The sequence below is a fragment of the Micromys minutus genome, assembly GCF_963924665.1.
Source record: "Micromys minutus genome assembly, chromosome: 12".
NCBI classification, from domain to species: domain Eukaryota; kingdom Metazoa; phylum Chordata; class Mammalia; order Rodentia; family Muridae; genus Micromys; species Micromys minutus.
In genome coordinates this window covers 25,495,930-25,516,776 of record NC_137981.1, presented here as the reverse complement: position 1 = coordinate 25,516,776, position 20,847 = coordinate 25,495,930, and the positions used below count along the sequence as shown (strand labels likewise).

The window sequence follows — 20,847 nt, the reverse complement described above, 5'->3', positions numbered from 1 at the left end:
TACAGACAACAGACAACTGGGGATCAAATATTCAAATGCCTGAGACTATGAGGGACATCTTATGCAAATCACCACATGCTGAAATGAGGGTTTAACAGTGTTCTCAAGACGAAACAAATGTTACTATCAACTATCTTAAAGTCTTTTCAATAAATTTTATGCTCTACAAATAAATGACTTTTTTTTTTCTGCATTAACCACAATCTGGGATGATTCAAAACTGAAAGTAAAGCAACCTAGAACTTCAATTAGTAAAATCCTATTACTTGATGAGCCAAGCTTTCTTTAGAAAACTGGTTTTTGTGACCACAATGTGAAAGAGCAGTTCACTTCTGCTAGGGAACTCAATTCTGTTCACAAATTTCTACCCATTTTTCCCCCTAGAGATATGTGAGTACAATGTAGCTGTCCTCAGTCACAGAGAGGGCATGGGATCTCATTACAGATGGTCGTGAGCCACCATGTGGTTGCTGGGAATTGAACTCAGGACCTCTGGAAGAGCAGTCAGTGCTCTTAACTGTTGAGCCATCTCTCCAGCCCTTCTTCTTTATTTCTTGGGTTATTGTTGAAATGATCTCTTGTGTTCTGTGTAAAGGCTATGATCATATTACTCAAAGGTTGATTTCCATACACTGTTATTTTTATGAAGCATCACTTGTCTCAGTGTTTAATCGCATTCTTCTTCATCACCTCCAACTGGTTTAATAAACAACTGAATGGCCTATAGTAAAGCAGGACAGGATAGGCGGGACTTCCAGGCAGAGACAGGAACTCTGGGAAAGATTTAGGCATGGGATTTGCCAGCCAGAAAAGGAAGAAGAAAAGGTGCCAAGACTGAGAAGTAACAAGCCATGTGGTAGAACAGAGATTAGTATAAACGAATTAGTTTAAGTTATATCAGCCAGTTAAAGTTTTCATAATTAATTAAAGGTCTCTGTGCCATCACTTGGGCAGCTGGCAAGTGGAGACAGTCTGGTGATAGGTTATAAATTAGATCTCACCTTGCACTGAAAATCAGAGCCTTCATACTTCATACACCCAGAAGTTAATGTGGTTTCTCCCTGATCATCTTCTTCTATAATGGCAAAGCAATGGCCATTAGTTCTGTAAGAGAGAGAAATAATACAATTTCATATTACAAAGAGCAGAGCATGATAGTACATATCTGGAACATGAGCATTCAGGAAGCTAAAGCAGGAGAATCTTGAGTTCCAGGTCACCCTGAGCTAAATAGAGACTGTCTGATAAAGAAGGCCAGAGAAACAGCTCAGTGGTAAGAGCTGGTCACCAGGCATGAAGACTGGAGTTTGATCTCTAAAATACAGATGGTAAAAGGAAAGAACTGGTTCTGACAAGCTGATGTGTTCACATGTATACAACACATACATACCAAATAAATGCATGTAAATTTTTAAAATAGACATACAAAAGAATTGAAGATATATGAATTGAATATAGTCTTCAATATCTTGTTTTTTATATTTAAATTGCATTCTCATGTGATTTATTAGCAAAAATAATTTAGATTTAAGCTAAATCAAAGATAGTGTACTTAAACTAAAGCATAAAGGGCCACTGAGAACTCTGTCAAGTAGAAAGGTTCTGCTAATAAATGCTCTGGTGTGCATGCTGTTATTGTTATGTAACTACTCTGCTCGTCAAACTCATCATCACACACTGTATATCATGGTAGGAGATGAAAACAAGCTTTTCAGAAAAACATTCCAGCAGACCCTAGTGACACAGGAAAGTATATTTGGAAAGAACAGATGACTTAGATTCTGAAAGTACTTTGTAATAAATGTGACTGTAAAGCAGAGAGAAGGTCTGAATAGTTCATTTTAAAAAATATTACATAAGTAATTTCTTTTATAAAGTTTTACCTCTTTAGTGTGTCTATAAAGTTCTATATACTATATCTAGTTTATTCAAAGAGCACAGAAAACTACAGTATTTGGCCTTTCTTATTAATTCTATAACAAGGAGATAATTAACGGACTGATGAGACTGAATTGTACACAGTTGTTTTTTTGTCCAAAAGTGTAGTGAGAATTTTGGTTTCTTAAAAAAACTAGTTATGTGAATATGTTTTTGTTTTAATCCCAGGTGTGGGATGTGGAGCTGCTTCAGACTGTCCACAGCAGCTAACTACAATTTGACTCATGTTCTGGCAGGGGTGTGATTCTGCCAGCTGAAGATAGATTAACTTTGGAATTCTGGGCACTCTTAAGAGAGTATAAAAATGCCAGAGTCTCAGAAGGCTGTGGCAGCAGCTCTTCCCCTTACTGCTGCTGATTCCCGCTGCTGCTTTTGGTGTTTTGCTGGATTGCTAGTTGGAGATATCCTGACAAGGAAGACTGAATCTGCCCCAAGGAACTCAGTGCTCCTAATCAGCAGGAAGTAGTCTAATGAGATCTTTGTCCCCCTTTCCCCTCTAGCCCTTTCTCTCCTACCCAGTGTTGAAGGGTTAAAAGGGATTGGAGTAGAGAAGAGTAGTAGATATTAAGAACCTAATAAAGTAGCCAAAAAGTATGGTAACACAGAAGAATCTACAGTTCTTCAGTGTGCTCCAAGATATGAACTATGGGCAGAGGGTGGCTGAGCAGGTAAAAGTGCTCACTGTTTAAACAGACAATCTTGAGTTCCACTCTTGGATCTCACAAAGTAGAAGAGACTTCTGTTCTCTTCCTGTATACACACATATCTTGCACACATGCATAATACATACACGTTAACATGAAGTTGAGTCATGTAAAGCAGATGTGGATTAGAAATGCAGAGAGGAATAACAAAACCAACCCAGTATACTCTTGTATATCTATAATCTGCTGTGCTGGCTAAGGAAACGTTTTGTTTTTGTTTTGGTAATCTACAAAAGAGAAAACATTTTCTACAAGGAGCACCATTAGGTTCATGACTTTAATAGTCAGTAAAGAAACAAAAAGTAAGCCAGACATAGTGGTGCACTTTGATCTCTGTGAGTTCAAGGCCAGCCTGATCTATATATTGAGGGCCAGGTCTAGGCAGAAAAGACCCTGTCTCAAAAACCAAGAGAAATAAAAAAGAAGCTGCATCATGATATAACTAATAATCATCAATTATTTAATGATAGATAACAATATTTTTATATTCAAGCCAAGAATCCTTTCTTTCTTTGGAAAGATACCATATACAAAGGGGAGGGAGGAGCCTTGTCTGAGTTTACTATTCATCTAACTCTTAAGGATTGGACCAAATACTTACATGCATGTGTTATTAATAGCATCATCTGGGCAGTGTCCTGAGCAATAGCACTTTAAGAAAGGCAAGGTATCCTCTGGTGCTAAAGTCACTCCATTTTCTGGCTTCTTCTGGTCCAAGTCTGATTTCACACCAGTGCCATGAAGCATACTATCTAGATTTTGCCCTGTATTAAAAAATGAAATTTGTCGTCAATCGTGCTTGGAAAGTTGTTTAGTTACAATTTTCAATGATGAAAGTTAAGTTTCCTTTATCTTAATACCTGATGATAATATATCTTTAAAATAAATTTCATATAATATTAATTTATAAAGTATTATATACAGAACCACATACCAGATACTGAGATATATGGAAACAGCCCAGTTACAAGTTTTATACTAATGAAAGACAAACAAAAATGCCATAAAAGAACAGAGCAAAGAATCCCTCTCCCTAAAGGTATGTGGCTAAAATCTAAGCATTTGTAAGCACTTTTGAGAATGTTAATTCCAGGACAAGTCCCTACGGTAAGGTAAGGGCCCTTTAGGTGTTTTCTTCTACTCCCTCCGCCTCTGGCTTCACCCTCCCTGCAGGGTCCTCCTCTCCCCAGCACCCTTGAGTTTTAAGTCAACTATTTGAAACAGCCAAGTGGCCACTGATTGATAAGTGGCAGACCCCTCCCTGGTGCCTAGCATAAAAGAAGCTCTTTCACAACCAGTGTGTCAGACTGGCTGTTTTGAACATGCCAGGGATTCCTCAAAGAGAACTCCACACCAGCAAGTTACAGTCCAGCTTCAGAAGGCCCACTCCTCACAAGTGCTCCAGGCTCATTTATCATAAAGACATTCATAAAGGATTTTAAAAAATAAAAATGCTAGTCCTAGGAACCAAAATCAAAATTACCACAGTTAGGAGGTTGCTAACAGAGGTAAACTACAGGACTATAAAGGACTGCAGACATACTGAGGAGATGAGAAAGTATCAGCAGCTAAACTAGGGATCTCAGGTAGCTGGAAGAGTTCCTGAAAGCGTCCTAAGATCCAAACGTACCTCAAAAAAAAGATCAAGAAACAAAAACCAAAACAAACCAACAGCAAAAGAGGTAAGGATTCTGATGCCTTACAAGACCCAGGGTATGTTGTGATCTGAATATCTAGAGCAGTAAGCCTCTAATTTTCAGCCTGGAATAAGTCTTCTTTGGAAACTTGACCTATAAGCCTATGGCACTAAGAGTTCAGAGCTGCCAACACTGAGAAATCTGCCTCTCCCATATTTGTAAGAGCCACGCAAACAGATCGCCAGCCTGTTGTATATGACAGTTACAATTTACTAGGTAAAAAATAGAGAGACTTCAGGAAAGGCTGAGATAATTTCTAATGCTTTCAAGTATACTGGGGGTTGGAGGGGCATTTCCACCTCTTTTTTTTTTCCCCTTTTGGTTCAAATGAATGAATGAATGAATGAATGAATGAATGATCATTTTTTAATGTCTCTGTGAAAAGGGACAGAGTAAGTAAGGGAACTGAAAACATAAAACAAGTCCTGTAATCGACCTTTCATACCAGGGCCATTGGTCTGAATCCAGACCTCACTATCAAAAAGTTGTCAAAGGCTTATTTAATAAAGCCAAGATCTTGCATTACAGAGTTTATGGCTCAAATGACAAGCAATGACATATATGACACTAATTTTTCAAACATAATCATGTGGGAAAATGGTAGAGCCAAAAGGATTAAAGAAGTATAAATTTCACTATAAATATGAAGTGGTTCAGTAATGTGAACTCAACTGTAAATTTAGCAATACTGATGAATTACTAAGTAAGAAAAATAACACACTGTATATACTGACAGCAGAAACACAGAATGTAAGAAGAGCTAGAGATTCCATAACTTGATTCGTATGTATGTATATATGTATAATCTATGTATGTATTTTGGCTTTTCATTGGCCTCCAACTCAGAGTTCTGCCTGCCTCTGACTCCCAAGTGCTAGGATTAAAGATGTGTACCACCACCACCCCATAACTTAAAAGGTGATGCTCTTATGTCTTTTATACTTGCACGCATGTCTATGTGAGGGTGTCATATTTCTTGGAGTTACAGGTAAAGAGGAACTGTCTCAGATCTAAGGCAAACCTTATATGAACTGCTATGTGCTTGCTGGGAGTTGAACCAATATCCTCTGGAAGAGCAGCCAGTGCTCTTAACCACTGAGCCATCTCTCCAGACCTTAGTTTTGTTTTCTTTTTTAAAAAATATTTTATTTATTTACATCCCAAATGTTGCCACCCTTCCTTGTCCCCCCTCTCAGAGTTGTTCTCCACACCTCACCTCTGAGAGGGTACCCCCAACCTTCCAGGTATCCCCTTTACCTGGGGCATCAAGTCTCTACAGGATTAGGAGCATCCTCTCCCACTGAGGCCAGACAAGGCAGCCCTCTGCTACATATAGAAAAGGTTCCTCAAATCAACTTGTTTATGCTCTTTGATTGGTCATCCCTAAGTTTCTTATACTTAATATTAGGAAATTTACCTCAGAATAAGTACTTGCTAATAAAAACAAATACTAAAAAGAAATATCCTTCAAAGATACCTCAATAATGAACAGAAAGGTACTGTATTCTCGTATTTCACAGATAAAAGTGGCTTCAGCTCTTGGGTTCTATGCTTTGAGCAAAGCGACAATGAGGCAAATGTGAAGAAGCTATGAACTTCAGTGAAATAACTCAAAAATATACCCACATTTCTTCATGTGGATGAATAATCCTCAGCATTCAGATCTAAATATGAAATTGCAGTTTATAAAGCCAAAACCTTCAGAAAATGAAGATGGCAGAAAATAAAGGGCTAGGACGGTTGGAAGCCAGTCTAAGCAATTAGGAAGCTCCAGGTTTAGTCAGACCCTTGGGAGATGCCTAATGCCAACCATTGGTCTCCATATGTAGATGCACACATGTGTGCATAAACATAACACATATGTACAAATTTAATAATTTTTAAAAAGAAAATGAAGATGGTAGAAAGTTCTATCTCAAAAGCTCTTCTAAAGCAATGATAACTTTTTAGTTCAAAATACTGTCCCAATCAAAACCAATCAAGAGAAAAAAGTCTGTAGGAAAATACAGTTTATCTGATTTTAAGTTGCAATTTGATCTATGAACACACAGTATGCAAGAGAGGTCACAAATAGACTGTTAATTCTCTATGAGGAAATGTTTAGAACTCAGCACAGACAAACTAGTGTATTTATTTTCCAAATTCTTCTCATGACAACTAAACAATTTTGAATTATTATTTTTTGTGATTATTCCTTGTTGCATTTTGAGAAAGATGGGATATTTTAAAGCTTAGTCTCAAATACATATTGCTTTGTGGCACTGCGTTGCAGACTATTTATACTTAATTTCATCCGATCCTCACAAGGTGAACCTCATGCTATGTACCTTGCCTATGTTATAGATGAGAAAAAAGGTTTAGGGAGGCTAAGATTTTTTTTTAAGCTGTCTACACAAAGTTCACAATTTCTTTTGGGACGTTTGTTCTTTGCTTCTTAAGAGTTGTGCTGGTATGGCTGACCTCTTTAGAAAGGAACATGAGCTGAGAGCAGATCAAGGAATTTAAGTACTTTATATAGAGAAAGGACTTACTGAAACAAATATCAATTTACCTTGAACATGATAAATGATGAACAGACAGGCTCCCAATAATCTGATGTAAGTGTATAGCTGAGTCATTGTCCAATTCACACAGTGTCCTGTGCACGGCCACTTTGAATTACTGGTCCTGCTATTTCACAAATGTAAGCGGCCTTACTGAATGAGATTTCCTTAATAGAAGAACAAAATCACTTGACAATGACTTTCACCTTCTGCTTTCTTCAGACGTCTGGAAAAGAAATGAATAAGGCCATAAATATATGATAAATTGAAATGTTTTCAGGAGTGGAGAAGAAAACAAGTATAACCAGGCTTTTAAATACAAAAGTATGTTTTTAAAAAATTGTGGTGTATTGAGAATCAACTCTAGAACCTTGCATACACTAAGTAAGGGTTCTATTACTGAACTAGTCTTAATTCTGCTGAAATATATTTTTAGAGATTAAAACTATCCTTTTTTTTAAGGTACTGTATTTACAAAGCCTAATGTAGTAGAAAGTTGCAATCTCTCCTAACTTCAAACTAGCCAAGACAAGCATGCTGAATCTAACCCACCTAGCCTAAGTGTTATGCAAACATCAGGTCCCCACTACTTGGGAAGCCTACAGGACAGGAGTCCTTCACACCTAGGAGTTTTGAGGCAAGCTGGGCAACAGCAAAGCAACTCCATCTCTACAAAGTAACAAGAAAGGGAAGGGAAGGAGGGAGAAAGGGAGGGAACTCTGTTGGCTCTAATGTAATTATTTATTACTGTAATGAATGTTTTAGTTGGGTATGGCAGTACATGCCTCTGCCTCTAACTCTAGCACTTGGACAGGGGTGAGTTTGAGACAGAAATATGAATTCTAGCCAGTCTGGGTTACATAGCCAGAATCCGTTTCAATGTACCCTCCACCACTACTACCAATATTAAAAAGAAAACAGAAGCCAGGAGATAGTGGCACATGCCTTTAATCGCAGCACTCAGGAGGCAGGGGTGGGCAGATCTCTGTTTGAGGCCAGCCTGGCCTACAGAGTGAGTTCCAGGACAACCAGGACTACACAGAGGAACCCTATCTCCAAAAGCAAAACAAAAAACAATAAACCTGTAACAACTATAAACTCAGCACAGTATCTGTATGCTGAACAATCACAAAGTATAAATTGTAATCTCCCAGGTATTACTAGAAACCCACTGCTATACCCACAGAGGAAAGCTTACAGGAATGTAAAGAACATACAAATTGTCTCACTTATATACAAATGAAATAACCAAGGGTCACAGGATATAAGAGGGACAAACAGCAGAGAGGGAGACAATACTAACTGAATGGGTCACTAAGTCCCTTCCAATGCTCGAGTCCTGTGTAACGGTGTTCTTGCCATTAGATATTATTCATTATTTTATGCATCAGCCTACATATCACCCCCCAATTCATGAAGTTCATAGTCATCAAATAAGACAATTAAATACTCTAATACAGGGGGTCACAGCACAGCAGTGATAGAGCTGTTTGTGGGAGGTTCTGCATCTCAGGGGAAAGAAATAAAGATGAAAGTACTTTTGACACAGAACAAGATACTACAAAAATAAAATGTAAGCATATTTGCACTAAGTGCAAGGCAGGAAAATGTGAAACCCTGGAGGGTCCAGATCTATTCAAGATGGAAAAGCCCTGCCCCCAATCCTGAGGAGTAATACTTAGGGTGCTACATGAAGATATATAATCAGGCAAACTAACAGGCTGCACAAAGATTTCTGAGGAACACAAAAACATAGAACAATGCTTCTGAGCTAAGGAGAATACAGTAGTGTAATACAAAAGAGGTTGAAAGACAAAAAGGACAAGGAACCTATAAAGGATTTGGGCGAAAAAAAGATGTAAGATAGATGGCGTCAGTTAGCCAGTTTTCACGTAAGGAACAAGAGGACAAGAGCAGAAGCAAAGAAGGGCGAGAAGACTGGGGTGACAAGTAGGAGAATGACATAGGATCCGAGTGGCAGGAGCACAGGGAGTGAATACAATTAAAAGCCAGACTCTACAGTACTTGGTAATGGCTGGATGCTGGGGACAGGGAGCAGAGTCAAAGGTGACTCCCACGATGCCCGTCTGAGCAATTACTGAAATGTGAATAAGCAGATTTTTGGATGAAGTGAAGAAAAAGAGCTTAGACAGCTGAGATTACCCAAAAGGAATGTCTGCTGGGCATCTGGTTCTCAAGCTTAAAGGAAACATCTGGGGCTGAAGATACAAATCTTCCATTATGTCAACAGCTTAGATACTAAAAGCTAAGGCTCTTGGATGAAAGAGTCCTACAGCACTGTTTAGTTAGAAATTGCACTAATGGCCAGGCATAGTAGTACATGTCTATAATTTTAACACGAATGGCCGACAGAGAGGTAGAAATCAGCATTGGCTACCCAGTAAGACCTTTATCTAAGCCCCCCCCCATTAAGTCAAAAGATCACTGTCAAGATCTGACATATGTTCACAATCCTTTGACACATCCTTCAAAGAGTACAGTCTAATTCTTCTCCCTTGAATATGAGACGAGATTTAGTGACTCATTTCTACTAGCTCTTACTGAAGCCAGCAGCCATGTCCTAACAAATTCAAGCAGTCCCTCAAGAGTTAGGCAGCGACAAACAAGCGATGATTCTCTTGCTTCAGCCTCCCAAGTACCCGGAGTACAGGCGTGTGCCACCATGTCCTATTGCTTTTGGTGGATTCTTGAGAACATGTGTGATAAGTATTGGCTATTATGAGTTAATAAACTTTGGAACAGTATATTGGGGATAATAGATATACTAATTTTGTAAAAACATACTGAAACATATAAGCACAATCAGGAAGAAAAGAAGTCTGAAAAAAATAGTCAGATAAGAGAACAATACAGTAACATCCATACAAAGTGACCAGAAAACTGTTACATTATGGATATGTTTCTTCAAAGAAGTAGCCAAAAGCATACTGTTTTAACATTATTTCCCCAACGCCCACTTTAGAAAGATATAGAATAGCTTTTTGAATTCTGCATTATTATAAATTTCTCCCCTCTAGATTATAGATTCGACTCCATAAAAATGACATTAATTTATTTATCTAGGTAAAGACAATTTTCATATTATATACTACAGAACAATTTTAATGGATTAACTATGACAGCAATCTGCTTGATTTCAAATGCCAGTTCTAGTTTACTTGACTCACACATGACTTTGACAATGTTGATTAATCTATATTAATTAATCCCTATTTCCTTAATCACAAAATAAGAATATTAACCTAGATGAGTTAGTACCTTGTACCCCAGTATTACATATTCAATAAACAGGTGTTACTCCTATAACCATTAGCAGCAATAATAATGTTGCAGACTTCTCTTTGTCTCATGGGACTCTGAAATTGGACACAGTATTACCCGAAGACCCAGTTATTCCACTTCTGGGTATATACCCCAAAGATACTCCAACAGATAATAAGGACACATGCTCTACCATGTTCATAACAGCCTTATTTATAATAGCCAGAAGCTGGAAAGAACCCAGATGTCCTTCAGTAGATAAGTGGATACAAAAATTGTGGCATATGTACACAATGGAGTACTACTTAGCTATTAGAAACAATGACTTTATGAAATTCCTAGGCAAATGGATGGATCTAGAGAATATCATCCTGAGTGAGGTGCCCTAGTCACAAAAGAACAGACATAATGTGCAGTCACTGATAATTGGATACTAGCCCCAGAAAGCTCTGAATACCCAAGAAACAACTCACAGACCATATGAAGCTCAAAAGAAAAAAAAGAAAAAAGAAAGGAAGAAAGGAAGGAAGGAAGGAAGAAAGAAAGGTCAAAATGTGGAAGCCTCAGTCCTTCTTAGAAAAAAAATAAGTGTATAGCACCCTCTCAGAGTGGGGTACACCTAAACTTTGAATCATTAATAATTCAAGAGGTAAGAATATAGCCTTGTGGCAATTCTTGCTATTTAAAAATCATTAATCTTTACACACCAAGAAAACTTTGACTATTTCCATGTTACATTTTGTTTTACATGTACTTTATGCTCATTGTAACTGTAACTAGTAAGATTTCAATGCATACTATCAAACCTTTAAAAAAAATCAAGTACTGACAAAAATATATTCCTATAGTTTTATGCAAAAATTCTTTTAAAAATCTGTACACGTATGTTTTTTTTTTTAAATAAAGTTGAAAGAAATGATAGAACATTAAAAAGGTGCAAGATGTTGATTAAAAAAAAAAATACCATCTGCCTTTCCAGAGGTCCTGAGTTCAATTTTCAGCAACCACACAGAGGCTTGCAATCATCTATAATGGGATCTGATGCCCTTTTCTGTTGTGTAGGTGTACATGAAGACAGAACACTCTAACATTCAAAGAAATACATACATAAATAAAAAAAATCTTAAGGTTTAAAAAAAACCCTACGTTTGCAAATGTCACTCACATAAGGACAGAACCTAAGAAGATGATGGTCCAGTCTCTACAGTGTTTTCAATTAAGCATGAGGGACCAGAGACTGATTCCCAATGGGCCCATAAAAAGCACGTGCAGCTGTGCACATCTATACAATCCAGGGCTGGGAAGGTAGAGACAGAAGTCTGTGGGGACACGATGAACACCCTAACTAGATTCAATCTTCAAAAAAAAATGACAGAGGAATCAATGGCACACACATGCATATGCACACGGGCAGATATTTAAAATGCCACTTAATCGAAACTGTACAATAGTGCAAGAATTTAAAAGCTATCAAATTGGCAACTAACAATAGCATATACCCATACTGAATACAGTCGTCCCCCCCAGGAAAACAGCATAAAATTACAAGAAAATATAAAGTATTTTTAAAAGAAAGACTTATCTATTACATTTTATTCATTCATTTTTATTTGTTTGTTTGTTTTCTAGACAGGGTTTCTATGTATAGCCGTGGTTGTCCTGGAACTCATTCTGTAGACCATGCTGGCCTCAAATCACTGAGATCTGTTTGCCTCTTCCTCCCAAGAGCTGAGGTTAATAAATAAAGGTGTGTGCTACCGCCACCAGCTAAAGAAAAGATTTACTGTATATGACTGTTTGCCTGGATACATGTCTGTGTCTGTACCCTGGGACTAGACTTACAGACTACCATGAACTATATAGGTGCTCGAAATTGAACCTAAGTCCTCTGAAAGAGTACTATGCATTCCTTACTATGGAGATAACTCTCCAGCCCCAAGAATATCTTAAGTTAAAAACATAAAACGTCCCAAATAAGAAGGTTGAACTAACAGTTCAGTAATAACCAGAGAACAAGTAGAAAAGAAAACCCCAAACAAAACAGGGAGAGTCCAAAGTCAGCTGAAAAAACAAGTCTACAGTCATTCTTTCCTTTTCCTGTCAAGCTTCCCCCATACCCTTCATTTTTACTTAATACTAGAAAGGTGTGGGAATTTCCAGCAAGCTGTCCAGCTTCTAGTTTTATAAATCGGCAAGGAAAACCAACCCCCTTTCCAAGGAAAGCCCCCCTTTAGGCAGCTCCAGGCGCCGGGTCTGACAAGCTTTCTGAGAAGTACTATTCTGGCTGCAGACTTTCTGGCTCCACAGCCATTGTTTGTATGGCAGCTCTGCTCCTTATCCAGAGCCTGGATTAGCATAAGAATATGTCTTTTCCTTTAACAAGCAACTCATCCATTTTCTTCCCCAAATTTCTAACTTCTTTCCCAGTAACCCTAACCCCAATATACACATGTACAACTGCAGCAGCGTTGGTCAGGGTTATTCTAGTCTTATTTTTATAACAACGGGAAAAGCAAAACGATCTGAAGAAAATAAGAGCTATGAGTCTATCTGTAAACAACACAACCAGGTTTTTAGCATCTAAGGAAAAGAAAATCTTTCAGTTTGACTATGAACAGGAAACAAGTCTCTGAAGCTGCTGACAACTACTGTAGAACCAATAGACAAACCAGATCTCAGAAATACTAAATTCTCAAGCTATCTTCTCTGAAGCCTCAATTACTTAGGAACTTTCGTTGAAGAGTCAGTAAATTGACCATTGTGGAGGCATATGCCAGTAAGATTTGCCATATGAGGACCACAAGTTCCAGGTCAGCCTGGGCTATACATTTTATGCACACCTTTGATCCCAGCACTCAGGAGGAGGCAGCAGAGGCAGACAGATCTCAGGGAGCTTGAGGCTAGCCTGGTCTACAGAGTAAGTTCCAGGACAGCCAAGACTACACAGAGAAAAACCTTGTCTTTCGGGGGAGGGGGGAAAGAAGGAGAGAAGAGGCAGCAATTCCAGTAAAGTTTTGAGGTCGATGAAGGTTTTTCTGCAACAATCAAAAACAGTCCTGATGAGATAAGAATTAAGAAAGGCAACTTGAGCACCCTAGGTTAGTTTACTATAAAATGAATGGTTGAAAGAGGTTGCTGTTCCTTCCACGTTCAGACCACATGGTTCACAACTACCTCTAACACCACTTCCAGGGAACAGAACACTTTCTGGCATTCAGACACCTCCACATATGAATGTGCATACATGTACAGATGGATGGACACACACACCCCTTTAAAACGAATTAGTAAAAAACATCATAGAACACATACCCCAAACTAATACAAAAAAAAACAAAAAACTCCAGGCTGACAAAAGGAGCAGTTATGCCATTTGCAGGAAAATGAATATAACTGGCATTAATCTTATTAAAAATCCAGAGAGAAAATGATTCTTAAGATGACTCTTAAGATGACAATATGCAAAGTGATTTAACAACTTTATCAACAGCTATGTAATTTACTACTCTTGATATTTCCTTTCTTAAATTTATTAGACCTGAGGTCTTTCACATCTTAGCTAACAGTGACTCTTTGCTTCTATTTCTTCAGACTTAACACACCAACGGTTCACGTGTACTCTCCCCTACGGTGGTTTGGTCACCATAGACTCATGTGTCTGAATGCTTGGCCCACATGGAAGTGACTCTATGAGCAGGTGCAGCCTTGCTGAATCAGATGTGGCTTTGTTGGAGGAAGTGTGTCTCTGAGGAGGGGAGCTCTGAGGTCTCACATGCTCAAGCTAGGCTTAGTGTGGCAGTTTCCTTATCCTGCCTGTGGATCCAGATGTAGAACTCTCAGGTCCTTTCTGCCTGTGTATTGCCATGCTTCCTAAACCTCTGAACCTGTAAGCCAGCACCAATTACATGTTGTCTTTTCTAAGAGTTGCCGTGGTCATGGTGTTTCTTGCTGCTGAAAAGGACAAAGGAGCCCAGTCTTCCTCCCGCACATTGCGTACTTAGGAGGTTAGTGATCTGCCTTGCCATGGACTCCTACCGTGGTGTGCTGTACCGCTAGAGGTCTGAAGCAAAAGGGTCACTTGAACCTAGAACTCTTAAGTCAAAATAAATCTTTCCTCTTTATAAATTAAATACCTCAGATACTCATGGCACTAGGGGGTGCTGACTAACACAGTTGAAACTGGATCTCAAGGCAGTTCTTTAATAGGTGACCATCTATTTGTAACATGAAAATATATTAAAGTTATTAATTTGTAAGAAAGGCAATTCAAGAAGCTGAACAGATAACACGAAGCTCTGGTGTTGTGAAGACACTAAAGGACCACAGGTGAAGACACTGGATGCAGTGCACAGCGCACACTGTGGACACAGCAAACACAGACTATTTTAAGTGATAGAAAGCATTTCCTATGACTTGATTTTCTGAACTCTTTTCCTTACCTCAGAGATGTGGCTAGATAAAACTGTAGTTCCAATTTCTCCAAACAGCTTTGACCTATGCTTCCATCTCATGAATTCCAAGACAGTATCAAAGCGATGCATATTTTCATAAACCTGCTTTAAAAAGAAAAAGACATATTTAAGAAAAAGCTTTTATTGTCAAAATAAAATGTGTAAAACACTAAAAATATTTTCATAGGTAAAATTATTCATTTTCAAAGTAAAGTCAATGAACAGTTACTGGCCAAAGAAGAAGATACGTTCTTTAGGAAATAAGACAGTGCAATCTTCTAGGTAATTAGTTACAAATGCCTATATTAAGCTTAGGTTTTAATGAACAATACCAATTTAAAACATATAAACAACTAAAAAAAAAACACTGAAATGTACAATTGTCTTGGAATCTCACTTTCCCCTCTCTTGTGAAACTGCCTAAAAATTTGTATTTGTTTAATATGGAGGGGATCCATATATACTAACACTTTTCTTAAGGACCTTATTCAAGGGACATTCACAAAAATGCAAGGTGGCAAACATTAACAATTTTTTATTTTAAAATATACACGTTTACTTAGAACTTGTTTTCTTCTTTGTTGAGACAGGTCTCACTTATGGACTCCAGGGCTGTCCTAGAACTCATAATAATCCTGCCTAATCTGAAATTTTAAAATAATTTCACTGAAAATTTTTAATTAAACTTCAAATAGGAAAGTACTTTTGTATATTTCAGAAGGAAAATTTCAAAAGCAGTATGAATATAACTGTTTATATCCCAACACAAAGGTCAATCCTTTTGTTTTCAGACCATTCAGTATGATAATATGCTGAGGTTTGACAATCTAGGCAACAATAACTAAATTCACATCACCTGGGCCAACTCAAGACCAGTCCAGCATATTGGACGGCAGTCTTTATTCTTTAAAGAGTCCACTCAGCAGCCAGGCTGCCACAGCGAAATCTTTCATTGTCCAAGAAAGGAACAAGACCCTGACAACAATTAGTAACACTGTCTGCACCTAGGAGCCTTCCTGGGTTTTTACAACATAACCAGGCCCCAGCAGTTTTCAAACCTACTCTTAGAACATCACTAAGAAATGAAGTGTAAAAATAGATTTTAGGGATTGATATTTTTATAATCCAAAATCTTTATAATCTTTCAAGAATTTCCCCTAAATTGATTAAATAAACAGTGTGCATGCATGCACACATTTGCACACACACGTTTCTACTTTAGAAATGGAACAATGATTTTACTCTAAAGTCATTTAGGGGATTGGAGAGACTATGAGTCCACTCTGAACAGAAGTGAGATAATCACTGTGTTAAATTAATTTGCATAAAAGTAAAAATAGGCCATTGATGTTCATTTATTTAAACATTTTACCAGATAACTGCAATGGATCAAATAATGAATAAATAAATTGGAAACCATTTATTATTATAACATTTTAACAGCTTAAAAATGTTTGGGCTTTAGACTAAATTTAATTTTTTAAAAGAGAAACACATTATCTACTCCCAATGTCCAAATATACCATAATTCAAAAATCCAAATTGTCTAGTCTCCTGTTGTACTCTCATAGGTGAATAACAGAAAAATATTTTCAGAAAAAAAATTTAAGAACTTAATCTTGGAGACTGGAGAGATGGCTCACAGTTAAGGTCACGCACTGACTGTCCCTCCAGAACCTGGGTTCAGTTCCTAGCACCTATATGGTGGCTCACAACCATCTGTATCTCCAGTTCCCTGGGACTGACTTCTCCTTCTGACCTCAGGTACCAAGGATTCATGTGATGTATCATACATGCAGGCAAAACACTCACTAAAATAATCTTTAAAAAAAATACAAACAAACCTAATCTTAAAGCCTACTGAGAAAATCTTTCTGTACCTCAGAAGTAAAGAAAATACAAACGAAATAAAAAGATTTGCTTTACAGTACAGGTCTGTAGATCATTTTTTACATACTAGAAATAAAAAAATGCAGGACAAGGACCTCTATAGATACATACAAACATAGGTACAGGATTTACATGGGCAAAATGATCCAAATGACTTAACTTACTAGGCTACTGTGAGCACTGTAAATGTGTAGTCACAAGTTTTTGGCTCCCTCCCCCCCCTTTTCTTTTTTGTTTATAACTTTATTGACTAAGAGTTTCAAATCATGCATCTCTTCATCCCCTCATATCTACCTTACAAAGCCTTCCCCAGGGAGAACAAAACACTCCTGGGAGGAAATACAAGGACAAATAGAGGAGCAGGGATTGAAGAAAATATCCAAAGGCTGCCTCACCTGGGGATATCTACCCTATATGCAGCCACCAAACTCACTATTGCTGATGCCAAGAAGTGCTTACTGGCAGGAGCCTGGTATGGATGCCTCCTTAGAGGCTCTGCCAGAGCCATACTGATACAGATGCCTGCAGCTAACCATGGGACTAAACACAACTCCAAATGAAGGAGCTAGAGAAAGGAGTGAAGGAGCTGAAAGGGTCTGCAACTCCATGGGAAGAAGAGCATTATCAACCAACCAAACCCTCCAGGTCTCTCAGGGACTAAAACACCAACCAATGAGTACACATGGAGAGACCAATGGCTCCAGGTGCATATGTAGAAGAAGAGGACAGCATTGTCTGGCATCAATGGGAGGAGAGGCTTTTGGTCCAGTGAGGCCTCGTTTTCCCAGTGTAGGGGAATGCCAAGGCACTGAGGTAGGAGTGGGTGGTTGGGAGAGGGAGCACCTTAGTGGAAGGGGGGGATGGTAGTGGGGGAAAAGGGATAACATTTGAAATGTAAATACAAAGACTATCCAAACACTGACAAAGGTTCTCTGCTTGACTAAGTTTCTCTAAATTTTCTTCCATGCAGAACTGTTTCCCTTCACATAAAATCCAGTCTTCAATTAAGCCAACTTAGCAGGGCCTTCCATTACCTCCTATCTGATCAAGTCCACTCTCTCCTCTCTATCCTTTCAAATAATGCTTTTTCATCCTGACTCTGGCCTGACTTCAGCAAAAATCCTGTTATGTAGATTTAGTAAGAATATCTGCTTAGCCTGTGAGTTTCTTCCTAGTCATTTTCCATTCATAAACCCCTATACCCTGCTGCTGACTTGCTCTAGATAACCACTAGGCCCATGTTGTACTGGGAGATAAATTCAATCTCCCACCCCTATCATAAAAAAGGGGGAGCAGCAGTGTTGCAGCAATGGCCCTCAAGAGTCTTTGGGGGAAGAGGCAGAGGCATGGCTCTGCAGTTAAGGGTGCTCATTATTTTCCCAGAAGACCAGTCTGGATTGCAGCATCCACATCAGGGAGCTCACAACTGTCTCTAACTAACTCGAGTTCTGGGAGAACCCACGCTCTCGTCTATCCTCCATGGCCACTGTATACACATGTCATACCTTTACACAGACATATAAAAATAAACTTTCTGAAACAAGGTCTCACTATGCAGCTCTGGCATTCCTGGAACTTACTACATAGACTAGGATGGTCTCTAACACACCAAGTTCCACTTGCTCCTGCCTCTTAAATGCTGGGATTAAAAGTATACTAAACCCAGCTTTTTACTTTTTTCTTCCTTCCTTTCTTTCTTCCTTCCTTCCTTCCTTCCTTTATTACAAGAAAACTTTCAAGTTAACTTTGGAATAAGGAGCCTTTGTAGCACAAGACTAAAGAACTCAGCAGCAACTCCTGTGCAGCTTTGAGTCTTCCACCTTTGGTAAGGACAGCTCCTTGCCCTTCTGCTCTCTCCCTCCTAGGTACTGATGAATGCCAGCTGCTCTAGGGAAACTTGCAGCAGAACCAGTCCCACAAAACCACCTACCTCTCTGCTCCAATTTCTCCGAAAACCTAAATTTTTCTACATAAATTAACATACTTGATAATCATCTTTCCTTTCCAATTAAACAGAATCAGTAGGAAATACATACTATCCTTTTTTTTCTGTAAAGAGTTTAGGAAATTATCAATGGTATTTATTATTAGCTATGACGTAAAAGCACCATCAAACAAGATTCTTTTAAGAGTTATACAGCCGGCGGGCCCCGCGCGGCCAGGGTGTGGGCGGTGCCTCCCCTCCCCCACGGTGGAGCTGCCCGCGACCCCTCCTCTCGCCCCCTCCTCTCGGATGTGGCAGAGATGAAGCGTGCAGGCGGGAGACTCTGCAGGATCCGAGGCCCTGAGTGGTGAACTCTTCAAGTCTCCGATTAAATTTAAAAAATGGCCTCCAATAAAACTACATTGCAAAAAATGGGAAAGAAACAGAATGGAAAGAGTAAAAAAGTTGAAGAGGCAGAGCCTCAAGAATTTGTGGTAGAAAAAGTACTGGACCGTCGTGTAGTGAATGGGAAGGTGGAGTATTTCCTGAAGTGGAAGGGGTTCACAGATGCTGATAATACTTGGGAACCAGAAGAAAATTTAGATTGTCCAGAATTAATTGAAGCATTTCTTAATTCTCAAAAAGCTGGTAAAGAAAAAGATGGTACAAAAAGGAAATCTTTATCTGACAGTGAATCTGATGATAGCAAATCGAAGAAGAAAAGAGATGCTGCTGACAAACCAAGGGGCTTTGCCAGGGGTCTTGATCCTGAACGAATAATTGTTGCCACAGACAGCAGTGGAGAGTTAATGTTTCTCATGAAGTGGAAAGACTCAGATGAGGCTGACTTGGTTCTGCCAAAGGAGGCGAATATGAAGTGTCCTCAGATTGTCATTACCTTCTATGAGAGGCTGACTTGGCATTCTTGTCCTGAAGATGAAGCACAGTAATTGTTTGCACACACACACACATATATATATATAATCTGGATCTTGGGTTTTGAATTACTAGTGTGGAAAAATAGCATTCTAATGAAAATCAAGTTTGATATGCTGGTTTTAAAAGTATTGACAGTAGTTGGGATATTTTTTGGGTTTTTGTTCGGCATCAAAAGGCACTGATTCATTTGAGCAAGTAAGAGCTTTCTGTAGTGGCTTCCTTTAACAATAAAATATTTGATACCATGTTGTATTTCCTCAGCTTTGAAGAATAGCTTTTCTTAAACGCTGGGGAGATTTTACAGTCATTACTAAGGTCAGAACTTATTTTTAACTGGGACACAGAAGGACCATTCTGGGGTTTTTGTTCTTATGCAGTGTATACATCGAACACATAACTTGTTTGTTTTGTCTTGTTTTTAATACTCAAAACAACTGAAGAAAACACAGGTTGATGAGATTCCATCATTGTGAACATTTTCCTAAATCATAACCTTTCAGATTAAGCAGAGTCTAATTTATTGGAGTTTAAAAGCAACCACATGAGAATTGATGTATTATCAAGTAAGTATAGTAGTTTATTTACAGAATGTTGTCCATATCAACTCCCCCTGCAGAAAATGGAATTAGACAAAGTAGTAGTGTGATTCAGTAACAAGACTTGGGCCAGTGTGGTGGTGCACACCTTTAATCCCAGCACTCTAGAGCTCTGACTTAAGAGGCCAGCTGGTCTACAGAGGCAGGAAGGACCCCGTCAGCCAGTCTTGTAAAGGTTCCTCTGATGAGCCAACATTCCTTTGCAGAAAGTTAAAATCTGTACTAAAAGGTTATGATTCATGGAATCTGTTCAATGTGGAAATAGAATCATGGTTGGAGCTGATGTTGGCAATTTAAGACCTTCTGACTGAGTGAACAAAATTTGCTAATATCAATTAATGACCTGCATGCTTTTCTTTACCCTGACTCATTCCTTACTAGTAGGATCAATCTTTACAGTATTTGGGATCTGGTTTAATGAGCCAGAAAAGTAACTTTGTAGTTTCAGAATTTCATCCAACTGTATATTTACTTTATTGTAAATAATGGTGAACAGTAGTCAATAAATGGTTTTATATTCCTTTTAAAAAAAAGTTATACAAGACAGTAAAATTTCTACTACCAAAAATCACTAGAAAGGAATTCCAGACTACTAGGTGCAACATCCACTGTGAACCTTCCTAATCATAAAGTTGTAATTGATATTTGTATTTGTAAAAAAGTACCAATACTGAAAATACCAAAAGAATTCTGCTACAATACAATAAGGTCACCCAGAATGAGTTCTAAAGCCCCAAGAGTGCTGTTACTACTTCCTGCTTCTATATTTGTTCCAGCTTGTATCTTTATTTTCTCTCCCCTTTGCTAACAACTGTTTTGCCTTTCTTTTACACTAGTGATTCATGGTGGCTAGAAAACTACTTTAATATATCATTTATTCAGG

The 20,847-nt window shown here is 38.4% G+C and overlaps 2 protein-coding genes across 4 annotated transcripts in view; one reads left to right on the top strand and one right to left on the bottom strand.

Moving 5' to 3' along the window:
* BMPR1A (bone morphogenetic protein receptor type 1A) overlaps nt 1-20,847 on the bottom strand; it is a 90,903-nt gene that overhangs the window by 26,954 nt on the left and 43,102 nt on the right. For 2 of the 3 annotated variants that reach the window (XM_080926094.1, XM_080926096.1), the window contains exons 2-5: nt 14,604-14,720; nt 6,891-7,108; nt 3,244-3,406; nt 1,002-1,104 (exon numbers count right to left, since the gene is read on the bottom strand). In XM_080926094.1, coding sequence (XP_080782220.1) covers nt 1,002-1,104; nt 3,244-3,406; nt 6,891-6,957 — 333 coding nt within the window. In that variant the 5' untranslated portion in view covers nt 6,958-7,108; nt 14,604-14,720. The remainder of the gene's footprint in view (nt 1-1,001; nt 1,105-3,243; nt 3,407-6,890; nt 7,109-14,603; nt 14,721-20,847) is intronic. The other variant, XM_080926095.1, reaches the window with a different exon arrangement.
* LOC308428250 (chromobox protein homolog 3-like) lies at nt 18,802-19,379 on the top strand (the record flags this gene model as incomplete). The annotated part of the gene is made up of 1 exon (XM_080926663.1): nt 18,802-19,379. The coding sequence occupies exon 1, from the start codon at nt 18,831-18,833 to the stop codon at nt 19,377-19,379; it is 549 nt and encodes a 182-aa protein (XP_080782789.1). The 5' UTR covers nt 18,802-18,830.